At 40.9% G+C, this 20526-nt stretch overlaps 2 protein-coding genes across 2 annotated transcripts; both read right to left on the bottom strand.

Annotated features, from left to right (window-relative positions):
• Positions 1-247: 247 nt before the first annotated feature.
• Positions 248-1633, bottom strand: LOC144325889 (vomeronasal type-2 receptor 26-like). The gene is made up of 2 exons (XM_077920688.1): positions 1525-1633; positions 248-1143 (listed from the first exon to the last, which is right to left on the bottom strand). Exons 1-2 carry the CDS (start codon positions 1541-1543, stop codon positions 248-250), a joined length of 915 nt encoding a protein of 304 aa, XP_077776814.1. The 5' UTR covers positions 1544-1633.
• Positions 1634-11749: 10116 nt separating this feature from the next.
• On the bottom strand, positions 11750-20283 carry LOC114587014 (vomeronasal type-2 receptor 26-like). The gene is made up of 7 exons (XM_077920687.1): positions 20086-20283; positions 18194-18297; positions 16781-17072; positions 15289-16125; positions 14647-14874; positions 13921-14047; positions 11750-12651 (listed from the first exon to the last, which is right to left on the bottom strand). Exons 1-7 carry the CDS (start codon positions 20281-20283, stop codon positions 11750-11752), a joined length of 2688 nt encoding a protein of 895 aa, XP_077776813.1.
• Positions 20284-20526: the final 243 nt, after the last annotated feature.

Below are 20526 nucleotides of genomic sequence, written 5' to 3'. Positions count from 1 at the left end.
TTCGGTGAATTCCGGCTGAACAAAAGCCCTAGATATATGCAGAATGAAGAAATGGACACAATAAATTTCATGGCAATGTTTATTCATATAGTTTATTTTCTCTAGGATATATTATTTATTCTCACTTATTCAACTGGGTCCCGGCACAACGATGCAGCATTTAGAGGGGAAAATGCAACCCAGCAGGCCACAGTGTCAGAATATAATAGACATGACATCTTCAGAATGGAGAGGTGGACATATGCCTTCATTTTATTTTCCTTACTAATTGCTCCCTGTTGTTCAGCTCAGGTCGCAGAAGAATGATGTAGCACTTAGGGGAAAAAATGCAGGCCAGTAACCCAAAACTGGAGGACAAGATGGAGAATATCTCCACAGCCACCATGTATTTTCCTTTGGTACTCAGGTAGGTTGGAACAAAGGATAACCAAACACTACAAAACACCAACATGCTGAAAGTGATAAATCTGGCTTCATTGAAACTGTCAGGTAATTTCCTGGCAAGGAAAGCCACCACGAGGCTGATAATGGCTAGGAAACCCATATAGCCCAAGACCAAATAAAACATGGTAGTGGAACCTTCATTACATTCCAGTATAATCTCCTCATTCACTGAGTGCATGTCTGGGAATGGAGGGAAAGTACTTAGCCAAAGAGTACATATGTCAACTTGAAGAAAGGAACAGGAAAGGATGATGGAATTTGTCAATCTTCTCCCCACCCATTTTCTTATTGTAGAACCTGGCTTGGTTGCCATAAATGCCATAACCACCATGATGGTTTTTGCTAAAATGCTGGAAAGAGCCACAGAGAATATGGCACCAAACGCTGTTTGTCGGAGAAGGCAGATCACTTTCCCAGGCTTTCCAATAAAGAGCAAGGAGCTGAGGAAGCAAAGGAGGAGGGAGATGAGGAGGATGTAGGTGAGTGTCCGGTTGTTGGCTTTAACGATTGGAGTCTCCCTGTGCTTGATAAAAATCCCAAGAACTAAAACTGTTATCAATGAGAAAGCAATAGTCAAGGTAGCTAAGATGATCCCTAAATCTTCTTTGTAAGAGAGGTAACTTAGAACCTTAGCAATGCATCTAGTTTGGTCCTTGTTTGGATATTGGTCTTCTGGACATTTGACACAGGCATCCATATCTGAAAACAACAAAGAGCTGTTCAAATATTTCTATAGGTTGAGCTGCATAATTCTAATAATCTAATTTAGTGCAAGAGTTTGCTGTTGATAATGGTTTTTGATATTTTTGATATAAACCCTGATTGAAATCAATGTAGAAAATCAGTTTCCTCCAAGAGCGCCTGGTCATCAACTTGGATGGCTTTAAAAGAGGATTGGACAAATAAATACAGAATAGGGGTATCAATGAGGCAGTATGCATCTGAATCCCAGCTCCTGGAAACAACACAAGGAAGAGTGGTCTTGTGTTTGGGTTGTCTGTTCAAGGGATGTGCATTCTCAAAGCAAATACGATATGTTACAGAACATGAATGATATCACAGTACACAATTGTCTCCTACCCTTCTGGCCAGATATCATTCCTTCTGGACACGGAGCACAGTCATAACAGCAAAATTTCTCTCCCTCCTTCTTTTTCCTGCTGTAGCCAGGATGGCAGTTGTCATTGCACACAGAAAGGGGCAGCACCTGCACAGAATAATATAAAGGGACTTGGATTAGTGCTCTTCATTCATTCAGTTCTACAAAGAGAATTACGTTGGGAAAATAAACCATTTGGCCCAATTCCTAAAAGAACTGTGTAAGGTGCATAGCAGATATTATATTGTGCAGCTTGAAGCGATTGGATGCATAAAACCTTTTCGAAAGAAACATTTTCCAGACCCATTATATATTATTTAAAACTTTACTTGCAGAACTTTCTACAAAATGATCTAATAAAATTTATTCAGAACTTTCTTCAGAACAGAACAAAAAGAAACATCCAAATAATTCCATATCTGGTGTATATCCCCACAGACTCAGAATCTTATAAGAAAAAAAAGATAATTCAAAACAGACCTACACTAATACCTTGTGTTGCGTCCGCTTCATGTTGCGTCTTTTCGCGTTATGTCCTGCGGCAACCCGGAAATACCAGAATGGCTTACTTCCGGGTTTCACTGCTCGCGCACGGGCAGAAGCACTAAATTGTGCCGTGCGCCTGTGCAGATGCAGCACTTCGAGTTGTGGGTATTCCACGTTACGGACAGGCCTCAGGAACGGATCCCGTCCATAACACAAGGTACCACTGTATAAGCAAAGGACTCTCTCTCTCTCTTCTTACAGCCTCCATTTTGCCTGCAGCTGTTTGGTGTCCCTCCAGGAGACTGTTTTACATACCTTTACCCAAAGACTTAAGCCACCACCCTTCCAAGATGGCAGATTTGCAATTAAATCGCCTCCCATGTGATCTAAAGTTAAATATCTCATCAGAGCTGCCAGAGAACAATCACATTTAATTATCAATCCATCGAGGAGCTCAGAGAGCTCTTCTTGCTTTTCTTTAGCTTTAGTGCGATCTTCCAGTTAAACTCTTTCTGCAATACACACAGGCATTCTCCATTTCAGTGTAAATTAAACAATTATACTTAATAATGTATATAAAATATTACTATCCTGAATAATCTAGCAGCTAAAAAGCAAAACAGAAAGTTAAAGTGGCCAAAACTTTTCTTTCTGGCACATCTCACCTGATTAAAATGTGGATGCCACACAATCTGGTCATCATGAATGGTTAATTCTTTGCCTGGAGGAGCCTGAGGTTCTAATCTTCCAACCTTTACTCTAACCACTGAACCATTGGGGAACATCACCCAGTTTGTAATATCAAAACCTGCAACCAATTCTCCATTTTCATCAAAGTGCACATTCTCAGCAGCACTATTATTGAATATGATGCTCCTCAGATAATGATGAACCTCGAATGAAAGAGCAATGAATAACGAGACAACATAGTGCTAAGATTACTTTAGTGAACTTCCCAAAGTTGTCCTTATAGTTGTCATCTGGTCTATGTAGGTGGCTACTTGTGAATATCAATCAACCAGTCAATCAATCAATCAATCAATCAATCAATCAATCATAGAATCATATATTTGTAGAGTTGGAAGGGACCCCAAGGGTTATCTAGTCCAACACCCTGTAAGATGACCCTGAGGGCCCCTTCCATCTCTACAATCCTAGAACTCTATAATTTTAAAGTATTGCTTTCTAATTACCTGCCATGATTGCACACTGTGAAATGTCAGTCTGACCCTTTCTTCCAATCCTCTGTGTTTGGATATGGATTTGTAGATGGCGTTCAAAGCATGTGCCACAGCATAGACAGCATTGTAGACATTGTAGCTGTGGCCAGTCATGTCCATTTCAAACAGAACTCCAGGAAGGCTCTCCAGCTTCTCCTCCCCAGTGCAGATGATTTCATTTTCATTTCCCTCCTCTGAAGCTTCAGACATTTTAAATAAACAGCCAAATGCCTGTTTCCAGAACTCCTGGATAAAGCCATCTCGTTTTGCCCAGAAAGGGCTCAGCTTCTGAATGAACCTTTGGAATCCTGATGGCTGATTTGAGTGGACTGTGATGGATATGGAACCGTGAAATGCTTGTACCTCCCAATTCTTCTGTATAGAATGTGATGCAAAATCCCAGTGGGATGTAACAATCCACACTTTGCCCAGAGTTGGAAAGAAGAAGAAGGGTGATACAAATATCAACATTCTCAGAACCTGGAAGGATGGAGGTTCTCCATAAACAATGAACACAGTTGGGTTATCCTCAAAGACCATTGCATAGGTTCCTAAATGCTGTAAAGCAAAGTCTATCATCTCATCCACATAATTCCATTTTGGTATTCTTACTATGTAGGCATAACAGATGCCATTAGGGGAAAGGATTGGGACCATTGTCTTTAAAAACCTGTCCCCTCTGTCATCTTCCACAGCCCAAAGCCCAATCCATGTCCACTTAAAATGCTGAAGTAATCGCACAATCCCTGTGTGCTGGTGGGCTTCATTTGGCACCATCTGATACAAAAATGGGAAGGACTTTTTGACAGCTTTTAGTGGCAGAAATGATCCATAAATCAGCTGAAATAAAATTAATAAGCATTTTTCAGATGGGTTACAAGCATTTACATCATAGATTTACTTATTAGAAAATAGTTCTGTGGTCCATCGCATTCAATGTCCTGTGAAAATTCAGATGGGGGAATCCTGCATGAGAACCTGACTATCTTTGGTCAGGAGCCACATTGAGCCTCTTGTCTCAGGCAGCAGATTAGGATGGCTGCTGTCACAAAAATGCCCCACTGGGCTATTTGTCTGAGCTCCCTACACTGTCCCATCAGAGCCCCAGCTACACTAGTCAATCACTTCCACTCCCTGTTACCAGAACCTGTAGAAGTAATATCTGAGTTGTGTGTTTGGGGACATTGCACACAGATGCAACTGGGAGATTCCTGTAGGGTTCTCGACCAGCTTGAAGGCTTTGGGACTCAGTGAAGATTTCCTGGTGTGGCTTATCTCTTTCTGAGAGAATTAGAGTTACTTAAAATATGTCGTGAGAGTAAGCAGGTTCTGTTTGGCATCATGAAGGCCCAGCAGAGACTCCATTTCCCCAGGGTCTTGCAAAAGAACAATGTCAAACAAAAACTGATGATCTCCTTCTACCTGTCCACAACAGAAAGTGTCCTTTCATACTGTATTACAGTGCGGTACGCTGGTTTGACAGCCACGGACAGAAAGTCCCTATAGAGGGTGGTGAATACAGCACAGGACATCATGGGCTGTCTCCTGAGTTCTCTAGATGACATCGCAGGAGACCGCTGCCTCGGAAGAGCGAGGAAAATTTTTGGGATGACTCACACCCAGGCCAGCATCTCTTTAATCTCCTACCTTTGGGCAGGAGATATAGAAGTATAGTCAGCCACACCAACAGGTTAAAGAACAGTTTTTATCTGTGGGCTGTTGGGCTGCTGAATGGAAAAATAATAGTGGTGCAATTGACTTCCAACAGGCACACAGAGTGTGAACAGGACTGAGTGTATGTGGGGGAGGGCCGGAGGGGGGGCTCGTTTAACTTCACTGCACACAGGTGGTGTAATGACAACAAAGGTTTATTATTATTATTATTATTATTAGAGTTCTTTTCCTGTCTTCTGAAGTGTTTTCTACCCCCACAGGCTTTTGTCACCTCCAAATTGATAAAGATTCTCTCCACCCTTTTGTCTTAGTGATCAATAAATATTTTGAGAAACAAGACCTTCCAAACAAAGCCCTGAAGTATCCCACTTGCAATATCCCCAAACTCTGACGATAAGCCATCCATGGGTTCTGTTGTCCTACAAGTTCTCTATCCATCAGATTGTATAATCATCTAGCCCATATTTCTCTCATTCAGTAACTAAAAATCATGGCGAACACTGTCAGAGAGTTTCCTGAAACCAAGATGGTGTACCATACTTGTGAAACCTCCATGCCCTCATGCACACGACTTGCCTGTGGAGTCTTGTGGATTGCTGAAATGATGGCCATGTTGGCAGAGACTTCAGAGATACATCCCCCAATGAAAGCTATCAGATTGTTTTGGTTGTCACATTTGAAGTTGGGGGCAAACCTATGTTCTGTGGAGAGCAGGCTGAGGGTGGCCTTGTAGGTCATCCTTGCAGTGTAGTAGCTATTGAGGATACAAAACCCCAGAGAGATATTGGATAAGATGTTGGGATTCTCGTTGATTTCTTTGACAGCAAATGCTAAGGCCAGAACGTGCTGGTAGTTCTTTGGCACTGATCTGCAAGACAATTAAAGGTAAAGGTAAAGGTACCCCTGCCCGTACGGGCCAGTCTTGACAGACTCTAGGGTTGTGCGCTCATCTCACTCTAGAGGCCGGGAGCCAGCGCTGTCCACAGACACTTCCGGGTCACGTGGCCAGCGTGACGAAGCTGCTCTGGTGAACCGGCACCAGAGCAGCACACGGAAACGGCGTTTACCTTCCCGCTATAAAGCGGTACCTATTTATCTACTTGAACTTAAGGGTGCTTTCGAACTGCTAGGTGGGCAGGAGCTGGGACTGAAAGACGGGAGCTCACCCCGCCGCGAGGATTCGAACCGCTGACCATGCGATCGGCAAGTCCTAGGTGCTGAGGTTTTACCCACAGCGCCACCCGCACTGTGCAAGACAATTAGCAGCTGTTTAATAAAACCACAGCTATTACAAGAACAACTTGTGCACTGCATCATCACATCTCTGCAGGTTTCTAGGATTAAACTGTAGTTTATAACTGCACAAGATTATATACCAAAGTACAAAAATAAGACCTATGAAATAAATATTTCTCCAGTCAATTAATGATCTAAATGCTCATACAGTTCCAGGACTTTTTAATGCTTAATAAAATATTACAAGTGGAAAGTACAATGAAATCCTTTTTCCAGATACTTGTATTGTACCGGAGTCAATTCACAAATCACCTTTCTTTAAGAAAAAGGGGGGAAAGGGCAGTACCGTATTTAATATGGCACAATTTTAATTTTTTATTGTAAATGTCTGCTGGATAGCTTAGTAGGTCAAGCATGAGACTCCTGCATGGCAGGGGGCTGGTCTAGATGACCCTCATGGTCCCCTCCAGCTTTATAATTCTATGATTCTAAATTAAAAAGTATGAACAACAAATAGGGACAAGTTTCTGTTTGTAAATATTGGCCCATCTAACAATACTTCCATAAGAGGGTTAGGTTTGCTTTGCCCCTCTAAAGTCTGTTATGTATTGCATCAATAGCCCTATGTTTCTCCCTGTATGATGTGAGAGAGTAAGCTTTGCAAATTTGATGTATTAAAACAGGAATAAGAAACATATTTATTTCTCTAAAATATAACAATATGAAACCAAATACCTGAAGTCTGAAATGGCAAGGGAAGGGCTGAGATTGAGATCAATGATGTAAGACAACAAAATGTAGCGAGAGCAGAAATGAAATAGTTTTAAGCAGGACTTTTTTCGCCCAGAACTCACTGGAACTCAGTTCTGGCACCTCTCAGGTGGGCGCCATTGCCATTCTAAGAGAACAAGGCGCTTATGGTGAGTTCTGGCACCTCTTTTTCTAGAAAAATAGCGCTGGTTTTAAGGTTTCCTCATTTTGCCACTCATTTAAAAAGGAATAGGACTTCTAGCAGTTTGGAAATGAATTTAAAATGTAGCATGAACAAATGACAACCAGAAAGAAGATAAATGCTCCTTGCCAGATAACCACCTCAGAAGCAAATAGATGCTATGAGAGGATCCTGCTCCAGCTGTGATACAGAAATGTACACGATCCATTCATTTCTGTAAGATTCCTGGAGGAAACACACTAGCGGTTTATGCCCAACAAGACATTGTAGAAGGTATCACACACATATTAACAATCCAAGCGTCACTTTTTTACATCAAAAGCTCCATAAAGCACATCATTCCTTAAGGATATGTTCTGAATAATTATAATTCATACATATTTCAAATTGTGTGAGAAATATTGATGCCTTACATAGGTTCGTCAATCGTGATCTGGGCAGGCTGTTCCATGAAAGAGAGCATATTAGAGAGGAGTAATACTTGAGAAACAATCTCACCAATGACAATGCCTCCTGGTTGGTAAAATTCATGAGGAATAGGGAGGAGATCATCATATATGCTGCAATTAATAGAATGTGCATTGCATACCATACGACACGGTAGAACGAGCAGCAACATCACCACAAGCAAGATCCTGTTGATGAAACTCCCTTTCCAAAGCTGTTTTCCCATGATTCCAGTTGCAGAATTCAATGTGGGTGTTTTTCAGTTTTCTACAGTCTTCCTTGAATGGTAGATGGTGTTGCTGCTACACAGATTTGCAGCATGACTATTTAGGGAATCTGGATACCAGTATCCTGCTACTTTATTTCATTTCACCTCCTTGTCCATTGTTAATTTCCCTAAACAGCGTATTTTCTTTATCTCCCCCCTTTATCCTCTAAGGATGAGCGACTTTTTAAAATTTATTTCTAAACAACTTAATATGTGTTACTGTAGGGCAGGCGTCAGCAATTTTGCTGTGGTGAGCAAAGGAATCCAAATGCAAATTTGTGAATTCTCAGCTTGTTTCCCCAAAAGATGGGTATGCAAATTACAGGGCATGTGTGCTATTCTATACTGGTCAACGAGGTTCAGTTTTTCACAGTAAGAATCTGGGAAGCAGAAAATAAACAGGGGAAGCAGGAGAATATATGAGGAACCAGAATACTCACAGCATACTTTATTTGTTAAAAATCAGTGGGAAAGTGGTTATGCAGAAGAATGAAGATACCCCTACATATCCCTAGATCTAGTTCTGAATAACACAGGAATTATATAGGTTTTTCAATATGCTTATTTTTTATTTTTCTTACAGGCTCTGGATGTCAATTGTGTCACAAGGCAGAAAACAGTAATTTTGACAATGATAGGAATGATTTCAATTTCCCAAGCGTGTTTTTGGCCTCTGAAGTGGCATCATTCAATTCAAAACTCCTAGGATATCTTTTCTGAATTTTCCAACTATTGTTTTATTGTGTTTATCCTCTTTTCTTTTTCCTTATTTGCTGCTCCCTGTTATATAGTCTCATGCCCAAGTAGAGAAGACAACTCAACATGGAGACCAAGATCCCGACAACAGTTCTTGAATATGAACTACAAATCCCAATTTCACTGGTCAAAATAGATACCAGCACTACTATGTCCTCATAATCCTCAATTTATTGATAGCTAAAGTTAAGTTTACATTTATTTATGTAAGCCAAATCAAAACAGGGCATTGACCTGTGATAATGTTTGTCCAGTACAACTGTACTCACAAGAAGGCTGCATTTGAGCAATGGTCTCTCTCTATTAAAACACTAATACTAAAAATCTCATGATGTGGACTTTCCAGTGAATTTTTAAGTGAGCTTAATAAACAGATGAACTTACATCCTCTCACTTTTTCTGGCCATTATTTGCTCTCTACTGTTCAGATCAGGCCTGAATAAAATTATGTAGCATTTAGGAGAAAAGATGCAACCCAATTTCCTGGCCGGAAAAGCCACAATGAAGCTGATTACGGCTAGGGAGCCCATGTACCCCACGACACAATAAAACATGACAGCTGATCCCTCATTACAATTCAAGATGATTTCCCCATTCAATGAGTGCATGTCCGAATCTGGGAATGGTGGGGAAGTACTTAACCACGGGATACAAATGCCAGCTTGAATGAAGGTGCAGATGAGGACAATTGAATTTGCCAGTCTTTTCCCCACCCATTTGCTCATCCCAGATCCTGGTTTGGTTGCCATGAATGCCAGAACCACCGTTACGGTCTTTGCCAAGACACAAGAAAGAGCCACAGAGAAGATGATGCCAAAGACCAATTGGCGTAGAAGGCAGTTCCCTTCTACTGGCTGTCCAATGAAGAGCAAAGTGGAGAGGAAGCAAAGAGGAAGGGAAACGAGGAGGATGTAAGTCAGGGTCCGGTTATTGGCCTTGACTATGGGTGTGTCCCTGCATTTCATAAAACTTCCCAGCAGTAGAATTGTGATGAAAGAGAAAGAATTGGCCAAAGTAGCCAGGATAATCTCTAAGTTTTCTGTGTAAGAGAGGAAGCTTAGAACTTTGGGAATGCATTGACTGTGGTCCTTGCTGGGATACTGATCTTTGGGACATTTGATACAAGGATCCATATCTGAGGGGGGAAATGAAAAGCTGGTTATTTCTAGGAATTTACTCATTTTCACCTGGACAGTCATTTAAAAGAGTCAGACTGCCTTTATTGTCTTTTGGAAATTCTTTTAACTACTCCAAGGAAAGCACTCCCATTAGTGTGAATGAATTGTTCTGTGTTCCCATGTTCCCGTTTGAGTTTGTGGGTTGTAGTAGCTAAATGTTGTTCTGTGTGATGGAAAGGCGCCATGTACGTCAATTCAGCTTAACATAAAGAGGACTGGATCCGGCTTTCATCCAGGCCCACCTGCTGCACCTCCTTTGGCTACCCTGCCACCTTCACAATGAGGCAGGGGCTGGCAGAGGAAGAGGGGGTGGCAGGGGGTGGCATTTTCTCTTTTGCCTCACGTGGCAAAACAACCGGGGCCAGCCCTGATAAGGTATCATGCAAAAATCTGCCAGACCTTTGAAGAATGAATTGTTAAACAAAAGGAAAGAGTCAAATAAATGACCAGTTAATTCAAAGGGGACTTTTGGTTTACTTTTTCAAGACACAACACTTTCTTAGATACTTCCAACAAAGATGCTTAGTGCATGCATACATTCTTTATTATGGTCCAAAGACCTGCGAAAACAGTTTCAAAAGTGGGCGGCTTTCAACAAATTAAAACACAATATGACATCAAACCTTAAAAACTTCCCCTGAACAGGGCTTCCCTTAACAAACTTTATTTGGGCAATTTGATTCCATTCATATGTTGTCACTGATGTTTTCTAGAAATCATACTCTGTTTTTTACCAACATTAAACATTTGGATGAATGACAAGATATAAAATCTCTTATACCACACAAGTCAATTGTGAGGAAGACATAAGAACTACTTCTTCACCATACAACAAGAGTGAAACTGGTCTATCCCTCAGATATACTGGTCTACAAATGTACAGTATGAGGTGATACTAATATTGTTTTCATTCACATTAAACAATAGAGCCTGAAAACATTTTTGTCACCCACACCCCAAAGCTGGAGTACTACTTGGCCATTCCAAAGAGTGTGCTACATGAACTTTTACAGAAGTCTTGTTGCATCTTTATAATTAAGTACAGCCATCCACCTTTTACACCTGTTTGCTATCATTTCTCCCATATGCATTCTCCACTAACCAGATCAATGGAAAATGCAAGATACAGGGACCATTTCTTTACATATATTGGATTAATCAATTGAGAAATTGATGCCATTTTGATTTCAAGATCTATTTACTGAAGGCAGAAATTTGGTATGGATTCTATGATGTAAGACTTAGAGAGACAAAATCAGCCTCTAAGAGCTCTGGAGTTGAGTGATATTTTATTTTAGTGGGCAGACATGTCTGCTCAGCTCAGTGAAAAACAAATCCCTGGAAAGAGGTTGGTTTATTCAGCTGAAACCTTGTGATAATCTGGATCATCTTACATCTCCTTAAACATGCAATCAGCTTAGTGAACAAGAAGAGGATCTAATTTCTCAGTATGAGAAGATAAATACATTTACCTACAGTAACTCAAGATGGGGGGAGGGCATTTAAAATGGACAGAATCCATACCCTAATTTTAAATAAAACCCCCAAAACCAAAAGCACCTCTTTGAATATTTCCCATAATCTGACCCATTCAACCACTCACTGTCTCAAAACCTCTGTGCTGGGAAGAGATGATCATAATTTGTGTGGCACAGTCAATCTAGTTAATTTTGTTTTTGCCCCTCAGCTTGCCCAAAATCTGAGGCATAGGTTTTATGCTCCTATAGGATCAGGAATGGTTGGGAATTAGTTCACATAAAAGATGTTTTAGTTTTATACAATAAAATTGGCTGTTGAAATAAATCCTCAAAAACGAAGTCATGCCTCATTCTTTATGTGAGTACAAGGCCAACATGAGACGGGGTCAACTGAATTTGGGGAGGGAATGCATCAAACACTCATACCGCAATTCCAATGGCATTTCTATTACTGTCATATCTGATGAAATACGAGTAAGAGTCAAATAAAGAGATTAATCTGTATTTTAATTTATTTTTTCTTCCTTATCATTTGTTCCCTGCTGTTCAGCTCAGGCCTAAGCACAATAATGTAGCATTTGGGGGAAAAGATGCAACCCAGTAATCCAGCACTGGAGGCCAAGATGGAGAAGATCTCCACGGCCACCATGTATTTCCCTTTGGTGCTCAGGTAGGTTGGCACAAAGGACAACCAAACACTGCAAAACACCAACATGCTGAAAGTGATAAATTTGGCTTCATTGAAACTGTCAGGGAGTTTCCTGGAAAAGAAAGCTACTATGAAGCTGGCGGTGGCCAGGGAGCCCATGTAGCCCAAGACAGAGTAAAACATGGTAGCTGAACCCTCGTTACATTCAAGTATAATTTCCCCAATCACTGAATGCGTGTCCTTATCTGGAAACGGCGGAGAAGTACTTAACCAAAGAGCACAAATGGCAGCTTGGATGAAGCAGCAGAAGAGGACAATCGAATTGGTCAGTCCTTTCCCCACCCATTTCCTTATGCTGGATCCTGGTTTGGTGGCCATAAATGCCACAACTACAGTGACCGTCTTTGCCAACACAGTGGAAATGGCCAAAGAGAAAACAAGGCCAAAAGCCATTTGTCGGAGAAGACAGATCACCCTTCCAGGCCGTCCAATGAAAAGCAAGGAGCACAGGAAGCAAAGGAGGAGGGAGATGAGAAGGATGTAGGTGAGTGTCCGGTTGTTGGCTTTGACTATGGGAGTATCCTTGTGCTTCAGGAAAATGCCAAGTACTAAAGTTGTGATGAGAGAGAGAGAAATAGCTAACACCACTAAGATGATCCCCAGATTTTCTTTGTAAGAGAGGAAGCTCACAATCCTGGGAACACACTGAGTTTGATCCATGTTGGGATATTGGTCCTCTGGACAATTGACACAAGCGTCTATGTCTGAAAAAGGGAGGAGGTGCTTAAGTATTTCAAAATGCTGACCAACATCTATCTAAACACAAACAGTTATTTAAGCACGCCTTTATACTAGGTAATGCCTTTCAAAAGCAATCAGCCACAAGAAGGTTTGAGGATGTCTATTTCTGTGTTCTTGCAGTTCTTTCACAAAATCTTATAATCTGAATCTTATAATTTGAATTTATTATAATGAATCTTATAATTTGAAAGTAAGTGAGACTGCATTTTGGATGGTTTTTGAACTAGTGGACCAGTAGCTGATTCAGAAAGTGGTTAGAAAAGAATGAATTATATGGCATCCTGTATTTCTCCTGTATTTACAATACCTGATCTATGAAGAAAGACACAATTTCAGATGGCCCATAGAATAATAATGGGCTGGTCCAGTTGGAAGGCAGAAACCTAGCTCTAATGGATGCATGGATTAGTCAGTCTAGTTAGTCAGTATTTAGTGTCTAGCTGATTTGCCTGGCTCTTGGTGTCTAGTTGAAGGATTGAGAGATGTGTGTATAGAAAGTAGCCCACAGTACAAGTTAAAACTCACATTAGTTGCTCCCTCCACTTTTGCCTCAGGACCCACCAAGTACTCCTAGAAGGTTGCACAGAACAGGATGAGGCCCTGAGGATGCAAAAGGTTTCTCACCCTGGCTTTAGAGTTGGCTGGAACCAGGAAAGGACCTCCTCATTGCTTGGGAAATTGTTGGCAACCGAGGGGCACTTTGCTCATTTCCCCATCTCAGATAGACTTCTAATCATCCATCCATTCATTCATCTACATTTAGTTATTACATTTATATCCAAGGAACTACAAGTGGCATACTTCATTCCCTCCACTTTATCCTCACAATGTCCCATGAGTTGTGTAGGTGGCAAAATTGTGATCGGTCTAATGTAGGGCTGCCATACGTCCAGGTTTTCCCTGACACATCTGGGAATTGGGCTGCCAAATGGCATCCAGGCAGATTTTTGCTGAATCTGCAAAATATTTGGGAAAACCCGGATGTATGGCAAGTAGAGGGATTTTTTTTAAAAAAAATCCTTTAAAAATCCTGTAAAACCCCAATAACTTTGACCCAAGAATATATATTTTTAAATAATGACAACTCAAATACAAGATAATTGTTCCTGAAAATCGCTTTAGTATTAGACTGCTCTGCATTCATCTGCATTCTCCAAAATAATGTAACAACTAGCCTATTTATATATATATTAAATCCCATAAATTAGGTCATGGGAATGCCTGCCTCCCACCTTTCTGACTAGAGATCATTCCGTCTGGACACGGAGCACAATCATAGCAGCAAAACTTCTCTCCTTCCTTCTTTTTTCTACTGAAGCCAGGGTTGCAGTTGTCATTGCACACAGAATGGGGCAGCGCCTGTGCAAAATCATATACATGAGGAACAATAGATTAACCCTTTTCAGTCCTTCACCTCCACATGATTAGACTCATGTGAGGGACAGAGAGGCTGAGCATGAACCAGTTGGCTCAGCTCCACAGTCACCCATTTGTTAGCGATTCCCACCCCCATCTCTAGGTTTGATCAGTCTAAGACTCAGCCTTAAAGCTGATCATAGGAAAGACAATGCGATCTCCAGACTCCCCAAAATAAGAAGTTGTAGAAATAAGATAAGGATATCTTGAAGATAAAAGCAAGGCCATCTTTTTTCCTTCAGAAATCAATATATGAAGTGATGATATTCTGTGATATTTTAGCAAAATAAAATATTTTATTTTCCAATGCTGTGTAACTGGCTTATGTGATAACTTTTTTCATAAAGAAATTAAATGGCATAGATGGCAAAAAGAACTCCTTGCTTTATGTTAAAGTTTGATTCATGAGGTCAATTTATGAGGTCAAGGATCATAAAGCATTAAATTTACAATAAGGCACCTCAAGAACTGACAGAATGGTGAGCTACCCAGAAGGGAACATTCCCCTTTCATATAGTCAAGAGTTTGCAGTTATAATTCACCTGATTAAAACATGGATGCCACACAATTTGCTCATCATTGATGGTTAACTCTTTGCCTGCTGGAACCTGAGGCTCCAGTCGTCCAACTTTCAATCTAGTCAGTGAGCCATTGGGGAAAGTGATCCAATTGGTAACATCAAAACCTTCAACCAGTTCTCCATGTTCATCAAAGTGCACCATATCTCCAGTGCTGAGGTTGAATACAAGGCTCTTCAGAAAGGGATGGACCTGGAATATTGAAATATTTACATGGAATTAATGACATGAATAACTGTTCTTAGAGCAGTATATATGGTGATGGAGTATTTCCACTTGTCTATTATTATTATTATTATTATTATTATTATTATTATTATTATTATTAACATGAAATTAATTACATAAAGAACAGTCTATAGAGGGGATACATTGATTGAAAATGTCTAGCAAACCAGATTGGTAGTTGGGTTCCTATTGCAGATATTTGGCAAGCTAGCATGACAGTGATGTTGACTCTGAGTAAATGTGCAACAGGTCAGGCAGGCTAAGATCTGTGGCTCTTGCCACCAGACATGCCTGGAGCTCATTGGGACTGGTGAGGTGAAAAGGCAGGAGATCAGTGGTAGATGGAGGCAAAGCAAAGAAGTTCTGAGTTGTCTTTACCTGCCATGGTTGCACATTCAGAAAGGCAAATCTCTCTCCTCTTGCCAATCTGCTATGTTTGGAGCTGGATTTGTATATGGAGTTCAAAGCATGTGCCACAGCATAGACAGCTTTGTAGACATTGTAGCTGTGACCAGTCATGTGTTTTTCATACAAAACCCCAGGGAGGTTCTCCAGTTTCTCCTCCAAAGAGCAGGGTTCTTTCTGCTCAGCCTCCACTTCCTGTCCATTAGATGCTTTCAGGGAGCAGGTGAAAGCCTGTTCCCAGACATCCTGGATGAATACATCCTCTTTGTGCCAGAAGGGTCTTATCGTCTGAATGAACTTCTGGAAATCTAATGGCTGACTTGAGTGGACTGTGAAGGATAGAGTACCATGGAACATTTGTATTTCCCAGTCTTTCTGAATAGACACTGAATCAAAATCCCAGTGAGATGTAACAACCCACACTTTACCCAGAGGTGGCCATCCCATTACAGGTACTATAAAGGATAATACTCTCAAAACCTGAAAGGATGGAGGTTCCCCATAAACCACAAATACATTAGCTTTTGTCTCAAACACAATTGCATAACTTTCCCAGTGCTGTAAAGCCAAGCGTATCATCTCATCCAGATAATTCCATTTTTCTAATCTTACTATGAAATCATAGCAGATGCCATGCTCAAAGAGTAGTGGTAAAATTGTCTGTAGAAACTGGTCCCCTTTGTCATCATCCACAGCACAAAGTACAATCCATGTCCATCTAAAATGTTGAAGTAATTGCACAATTCCTGTGTGCTGTTTGGCTTCATTTGGGACCATCTGGTATAAAAATGGGAATAGCTTGTTTGCATCCTGTATCGCCAAAAAGGATCCATATGTGAGCTAAAATAGAGTGTATGGGGGGCTTTTTTATGGATTATGAGAGATTGCAAAACTATAGATTTCACGGGTACTTCAGAGACATAGCTTTCCCAATAAATGTCTGCATAGGTTCTTAAAGAAGAAAACTTCAAGTAAGGGAAAACAGTGTGGAAGAATAGCCAGTAATCTGCTTCATTATTGAGCATTTCTTAATGTTTCTCCTAATTTTTTTAAAATATATAGTCCAGCCCTATAGAGCAGTACACAACAAATATTTCCTTTCTTCTATAACAGCCATTAAGGTATTTTAGAGTACTATATTAACCTCCTTAGTCCCTTCCTCTCTGGACTAAATTACACAGGTCTGTCAGCCATTGCTTATATTATGTGTTTTCAGTTGTGTATTAGGTCTAGTAAAGAAGAAAAAGAAAGAAACCATAAAAAACCAAATCCTTTACATCCTAGGAACAACAATTCCATTCCGCTTCAATTTACAGATACTCAAGTTTTCTGGACTATTGGCTCTCAGCACTGCTTGGTGAATCCTAATCCAAACTGCCCTCCTGAATAAAACTTTGCAGGAACCTTGTCAAAACTTTATCGAAATCAAGATAGTATTTCCCATACACCCATGCTCCCGACTTACCTGTGGAATCTTGTGGGTTGCTGAAAGGGTGGCCATATTGGCAGAGATTTCAGAGATGCATCCTCCAATGAGAGCTATCAGATTGTTCCACTTGTGACATTTGAAGTTGGGGACAAATCTATGCTCTGTGGAGAGCAGGTTGAGCGTGGCCTTGTAGGTCATCCTTGCAGTGTAGTAGCTATTGAGGACGCGGAACCCTAGAGAGATGTTGGATAAGACTTTGGGATTCTCATTGATTTCTTTGACAGCAAATGCTAAGGCCAGGATGTGCTGGTAGTTCTTTGGCACGGAACTGTAATACAATTACAACACAATGGACTGAAATGAAGAAGAAGAGGGAGAAGAGGAAGAAATGCTCCCTGCATTTAAGGGAGTTACGCTTTGTACCAATAAAAACAAGCAGTTGAAAGTCAATAGGTGTGGACTTGCCAACACAGTGCCCGTAGGTGCAAGAAAGCCATAGAGAACATCACCTGAGGCCACAGAGCCTCTAATCCCTTCCCTTGCTCACTGCTTACTTCACCATGAGATGTTGTGAGTGGTTTTGCCTCCCAGAAGTACATATAACTGAATAATGAAATTTCATCTCTGAATACATTTCTAGGCTCTGAACTTCACCTGAGCAGTGGAACAGAAAATGGAGCACTCAGAGAGCAAAAGTGGAGCAATCTGAGGGGAAAGCGCGGGGGGAAAGTGCTGCACTGCAAAAGTGAGGAGAGACAAAAAAGAGCAGGAATTGTGTTCCATAGAGAGGAATCAGAAGGTGCACATGGACATACACTCACGTCCCTCAAGGCTGAGAAGGAACAAAGTGTGGGCAGAACAGAAATAGGGAGGCAGCGACAAGGCATGATCCACCAGGTGAAAATGCTGTAGAAGGCTTACTAAATCATGAAAAGAAGCACAGAGCTGTTTATTTTTGTGGGGCTTGCAAAGGAAAACCTAGCAGTAGAAACAGTTAATAAGAGAAATGAATACAGTAAACCCACAATCTGTATTCAGCTTTACATGCCTGGCAAAACAATAAAAATTTAATCCAAAGGGGTTGAGTGTCTGGGAAAAAAGACTTTGGGAATCCCATCTGCCATTGAACCCAATTTGTTTTGGCCATACACAACGTTGGCTTTTGGCATGATTCCCGGAACGTGACCCTCATGTAAATTGGGGGCTTCCTGTCTCTGTCTCTCTGTCTACCCATATCCACCCTTGCCCCTCATTGTCATACTGAGGTTGAGTACCTCATACCTCTTCCATAATGCTGAAGAATGCTTAACCCCACCCTTACAATTTTATTGGGTTTCCATGAAGAAGAACATCAAAATATGAATCACAGTACTGCGTAATGATGCGTTTTCAATCATTTCAGTCTGATTATATTATACACGGATAGAAGGGGAATAAATAATGTCTTACATAGGTTCATCAATCAGTATCTGTGAAGGCTGTTCCCTGAAAGACTGGATATTAGAGAAGTATATGACTTGGGAAACCATCTCTCCAATTACAAGGTCTCCTGGCTGGTAAAATTCATGAGCAATAGGAAGAGGATCATCATAAATGCTGCAGTTAATAGAATGCGCCTTACATATAGTGTGAAGCAGAAGTAACAGCAGAAACAGCACCAGCAGGATCCTGCTCAGAAATTTTCCCCTCCCAATGTAGATTCCCATGTTTCCACTACAGCCTTATATGCGGATGTTATCGGTTTGGCTAACGTATCCTTTGAATAGGGGGCTGTTAGGTAATCTATGCACTAGCACCTTGGTCTTTGAGTTAAAAATGGTTCTTCATGTGTCAGTAGTTATACCCATGACAGTTACTCCAAAGACCAGACAGTACATTATGGTGAAGCAGCATTACAGTTAAACAAAGTGCTAAATCATGTGCTAAACCATGTGCTAAACCATGCCTAGTCAAGGAAGTTCACATTTCACAAAAAGAATGTTCCTTGAAATTGAAAACTGCATGGAATCATATCCAAACATGTAAAAGAAGAATGATTACACAAAAGACTGGCAGAGCCCTGGCTGTGCCTAGACATCGCTTTGAACATTAGCAAGTTGTTATGCCTTTTAAAAGATGCTATTGTTTTTTAATCCAAACAGAATGTGTATATCTACTAGGTAAGAGGATGGAAGCCAGCAATTTTGACAATGATGGAAATAATTCCTCAGTGTGTTCTTCGTATTTGCAGTTGCAACATGCCTGACCAAATTGCTAAATCCTCTCCCCCCTGAATTGTACAACTATTATTGTCTTCCTTGAGAGATAATAAGTAGGCAGCATTGCTTAGTCCTGAGCAAGAGTTAAGTTTTCCCAGAGATCATTCTTAGTTGGCAGAAAATGAAGGTCTGGGTTTAAACGTAGAGTCAAGTCCGAGAGTACGTGAGATGCAGTCCTGTCCCATCCTGTCCCCCACCCTGAAGATGGGTTCATCTCCTTCATCACATCCCTTCCCAGTACTGTTTCCCCCCATATTGCTATCAATAACAAATTGATATTTGGGTTGACATATTTCTAAAAGTAAAAACCAGGACACCCCGAAAGTTGTTGAGCTTTTTTTATTATTATTTATGCAATACAGTGGTACCTTGGTTTACAAGCTTAATCCATTCTGGAAGTCCGTTCTTAAACCAAAGTGTTCTTAAACCAAGGCTTGCTTTCCCATACAGCGGGAGACTCAATTTACAAACGAAACACACTCAACAGAAAGCGGAACATGTTCTGCTTCCAAGGCAAAGTTCACAAACCAAAACACCTACTTCTGGGTTTGTAGCGTTCTTCATCCAAGTTGTTCATAAACTTAGCTGTTCTTAAATCAAGGTACCACTGTACTATCATTCTGCAGCATGCAAACCTAGCAATTAGGAACAGAGCCTAGCCCAAGTACTGGACTTCTGTGTACATGTCTGGGAAAAATAAAAACCAGGATGCCCCAAGCCTTTTTTTTAAAAAAAAACCTTATACATTACAGTCATATCTTGGTTCTTGAATGCCTTGGTACTCGTACGTTTTGACTCCCAAACGCTTAAAAGCTGGGAGCAAATGTTCCGGTTTTCGAATGTTCTTTGGAAGTACAACGTCTGACATGGCTTCCACGACTGAGTGCAGGAAGCAAACGGTTGTGGGAGTCGAATGGACTACCGGAACAGATTAAGTTTGACAAACAAGATACCACAGTACTAAGCTGTTCTTAAACCAAGGTACCACAGTACTAAGCTGTTCTTAAACCAAGGTACCACAGTACTATCATTCTGCAGCATGCATCATTAGCAATTTGAAAAAGTCTAGCCCAAGTAGCTTACGCTCAGAATTTGACTTCTGTGTACATGTCTGGGAACAATGAACAGCTGATTTTCGGAGGTCACCGAAAATACGTATTTGGGCCCTTGGTAATTCAGTCCAGTTGCCAATGGCTCTCTTAGTTTTTCAAGTATGGGCCTTAGCTGTGGTGGCTCCCCTAAAGCGGAATACTCTTCCCAGAGAGGCTCGCCTGGCACCATCGTTACATGTCTTTATTTCGTTTGACATCTGTTTACTGAAGGCAGAAATTTGGCATGCATTCTGTGATGTAAGAGTTGGAGAGACAAAATCAGCCTCTAAGTGTGATCCAGCCCTGGAGTTGAGTGATATTTCATTTTAGTGGGCAGACATGTCTGCTCAGCTTTGTCAGTCAAAAACAAACCCTTGGAAAGAGGTTGGTTCATTCAGTTGATAATAATCTGGATCTTCTTACAGCTCCGTAA

This window comes from Podarcis muralis, chromosome 16 (genome assembly GCF_964188315.1).
Source record: "Podarcis muralis chromosome 16, rPodMur119.hap1.1, whole genome shotgun sequence".
NCBI lineage: Eukaryota > Metazoa > Chordata > Lepidosauria > Squamata > Lacertidae > Podarcis > Podarcis muralis.
Note: the sequence above shows the minus strand (reverse complement) of the source record. Positions and strands in the feature narration are given on the sequence as shown.

Coding starts and splice junctions, on each gene's coding strand:
- LOC114587014 (XM_077920687.1), bottom strand. CDS start 20,283: ATGGTGCCAGGCGAGCCTCTCTGGGAAGAGTATTCCGCTTTAGGGGAG. Junction 14,875..15,288: donor TGAATGTGCAACCATGGCAG/GTAAAGACAACT, acceptor TCAATATTCCAG/GTCCATCCCTTTCTGAAGAG. Junction 12,652..13,920: donor AATGATCTCTAGTCAGAAAG/GTGGGAGGCAGG, acceptor TCCCTTTTTCAG/ACATAGACGCTTGTGTCAAT.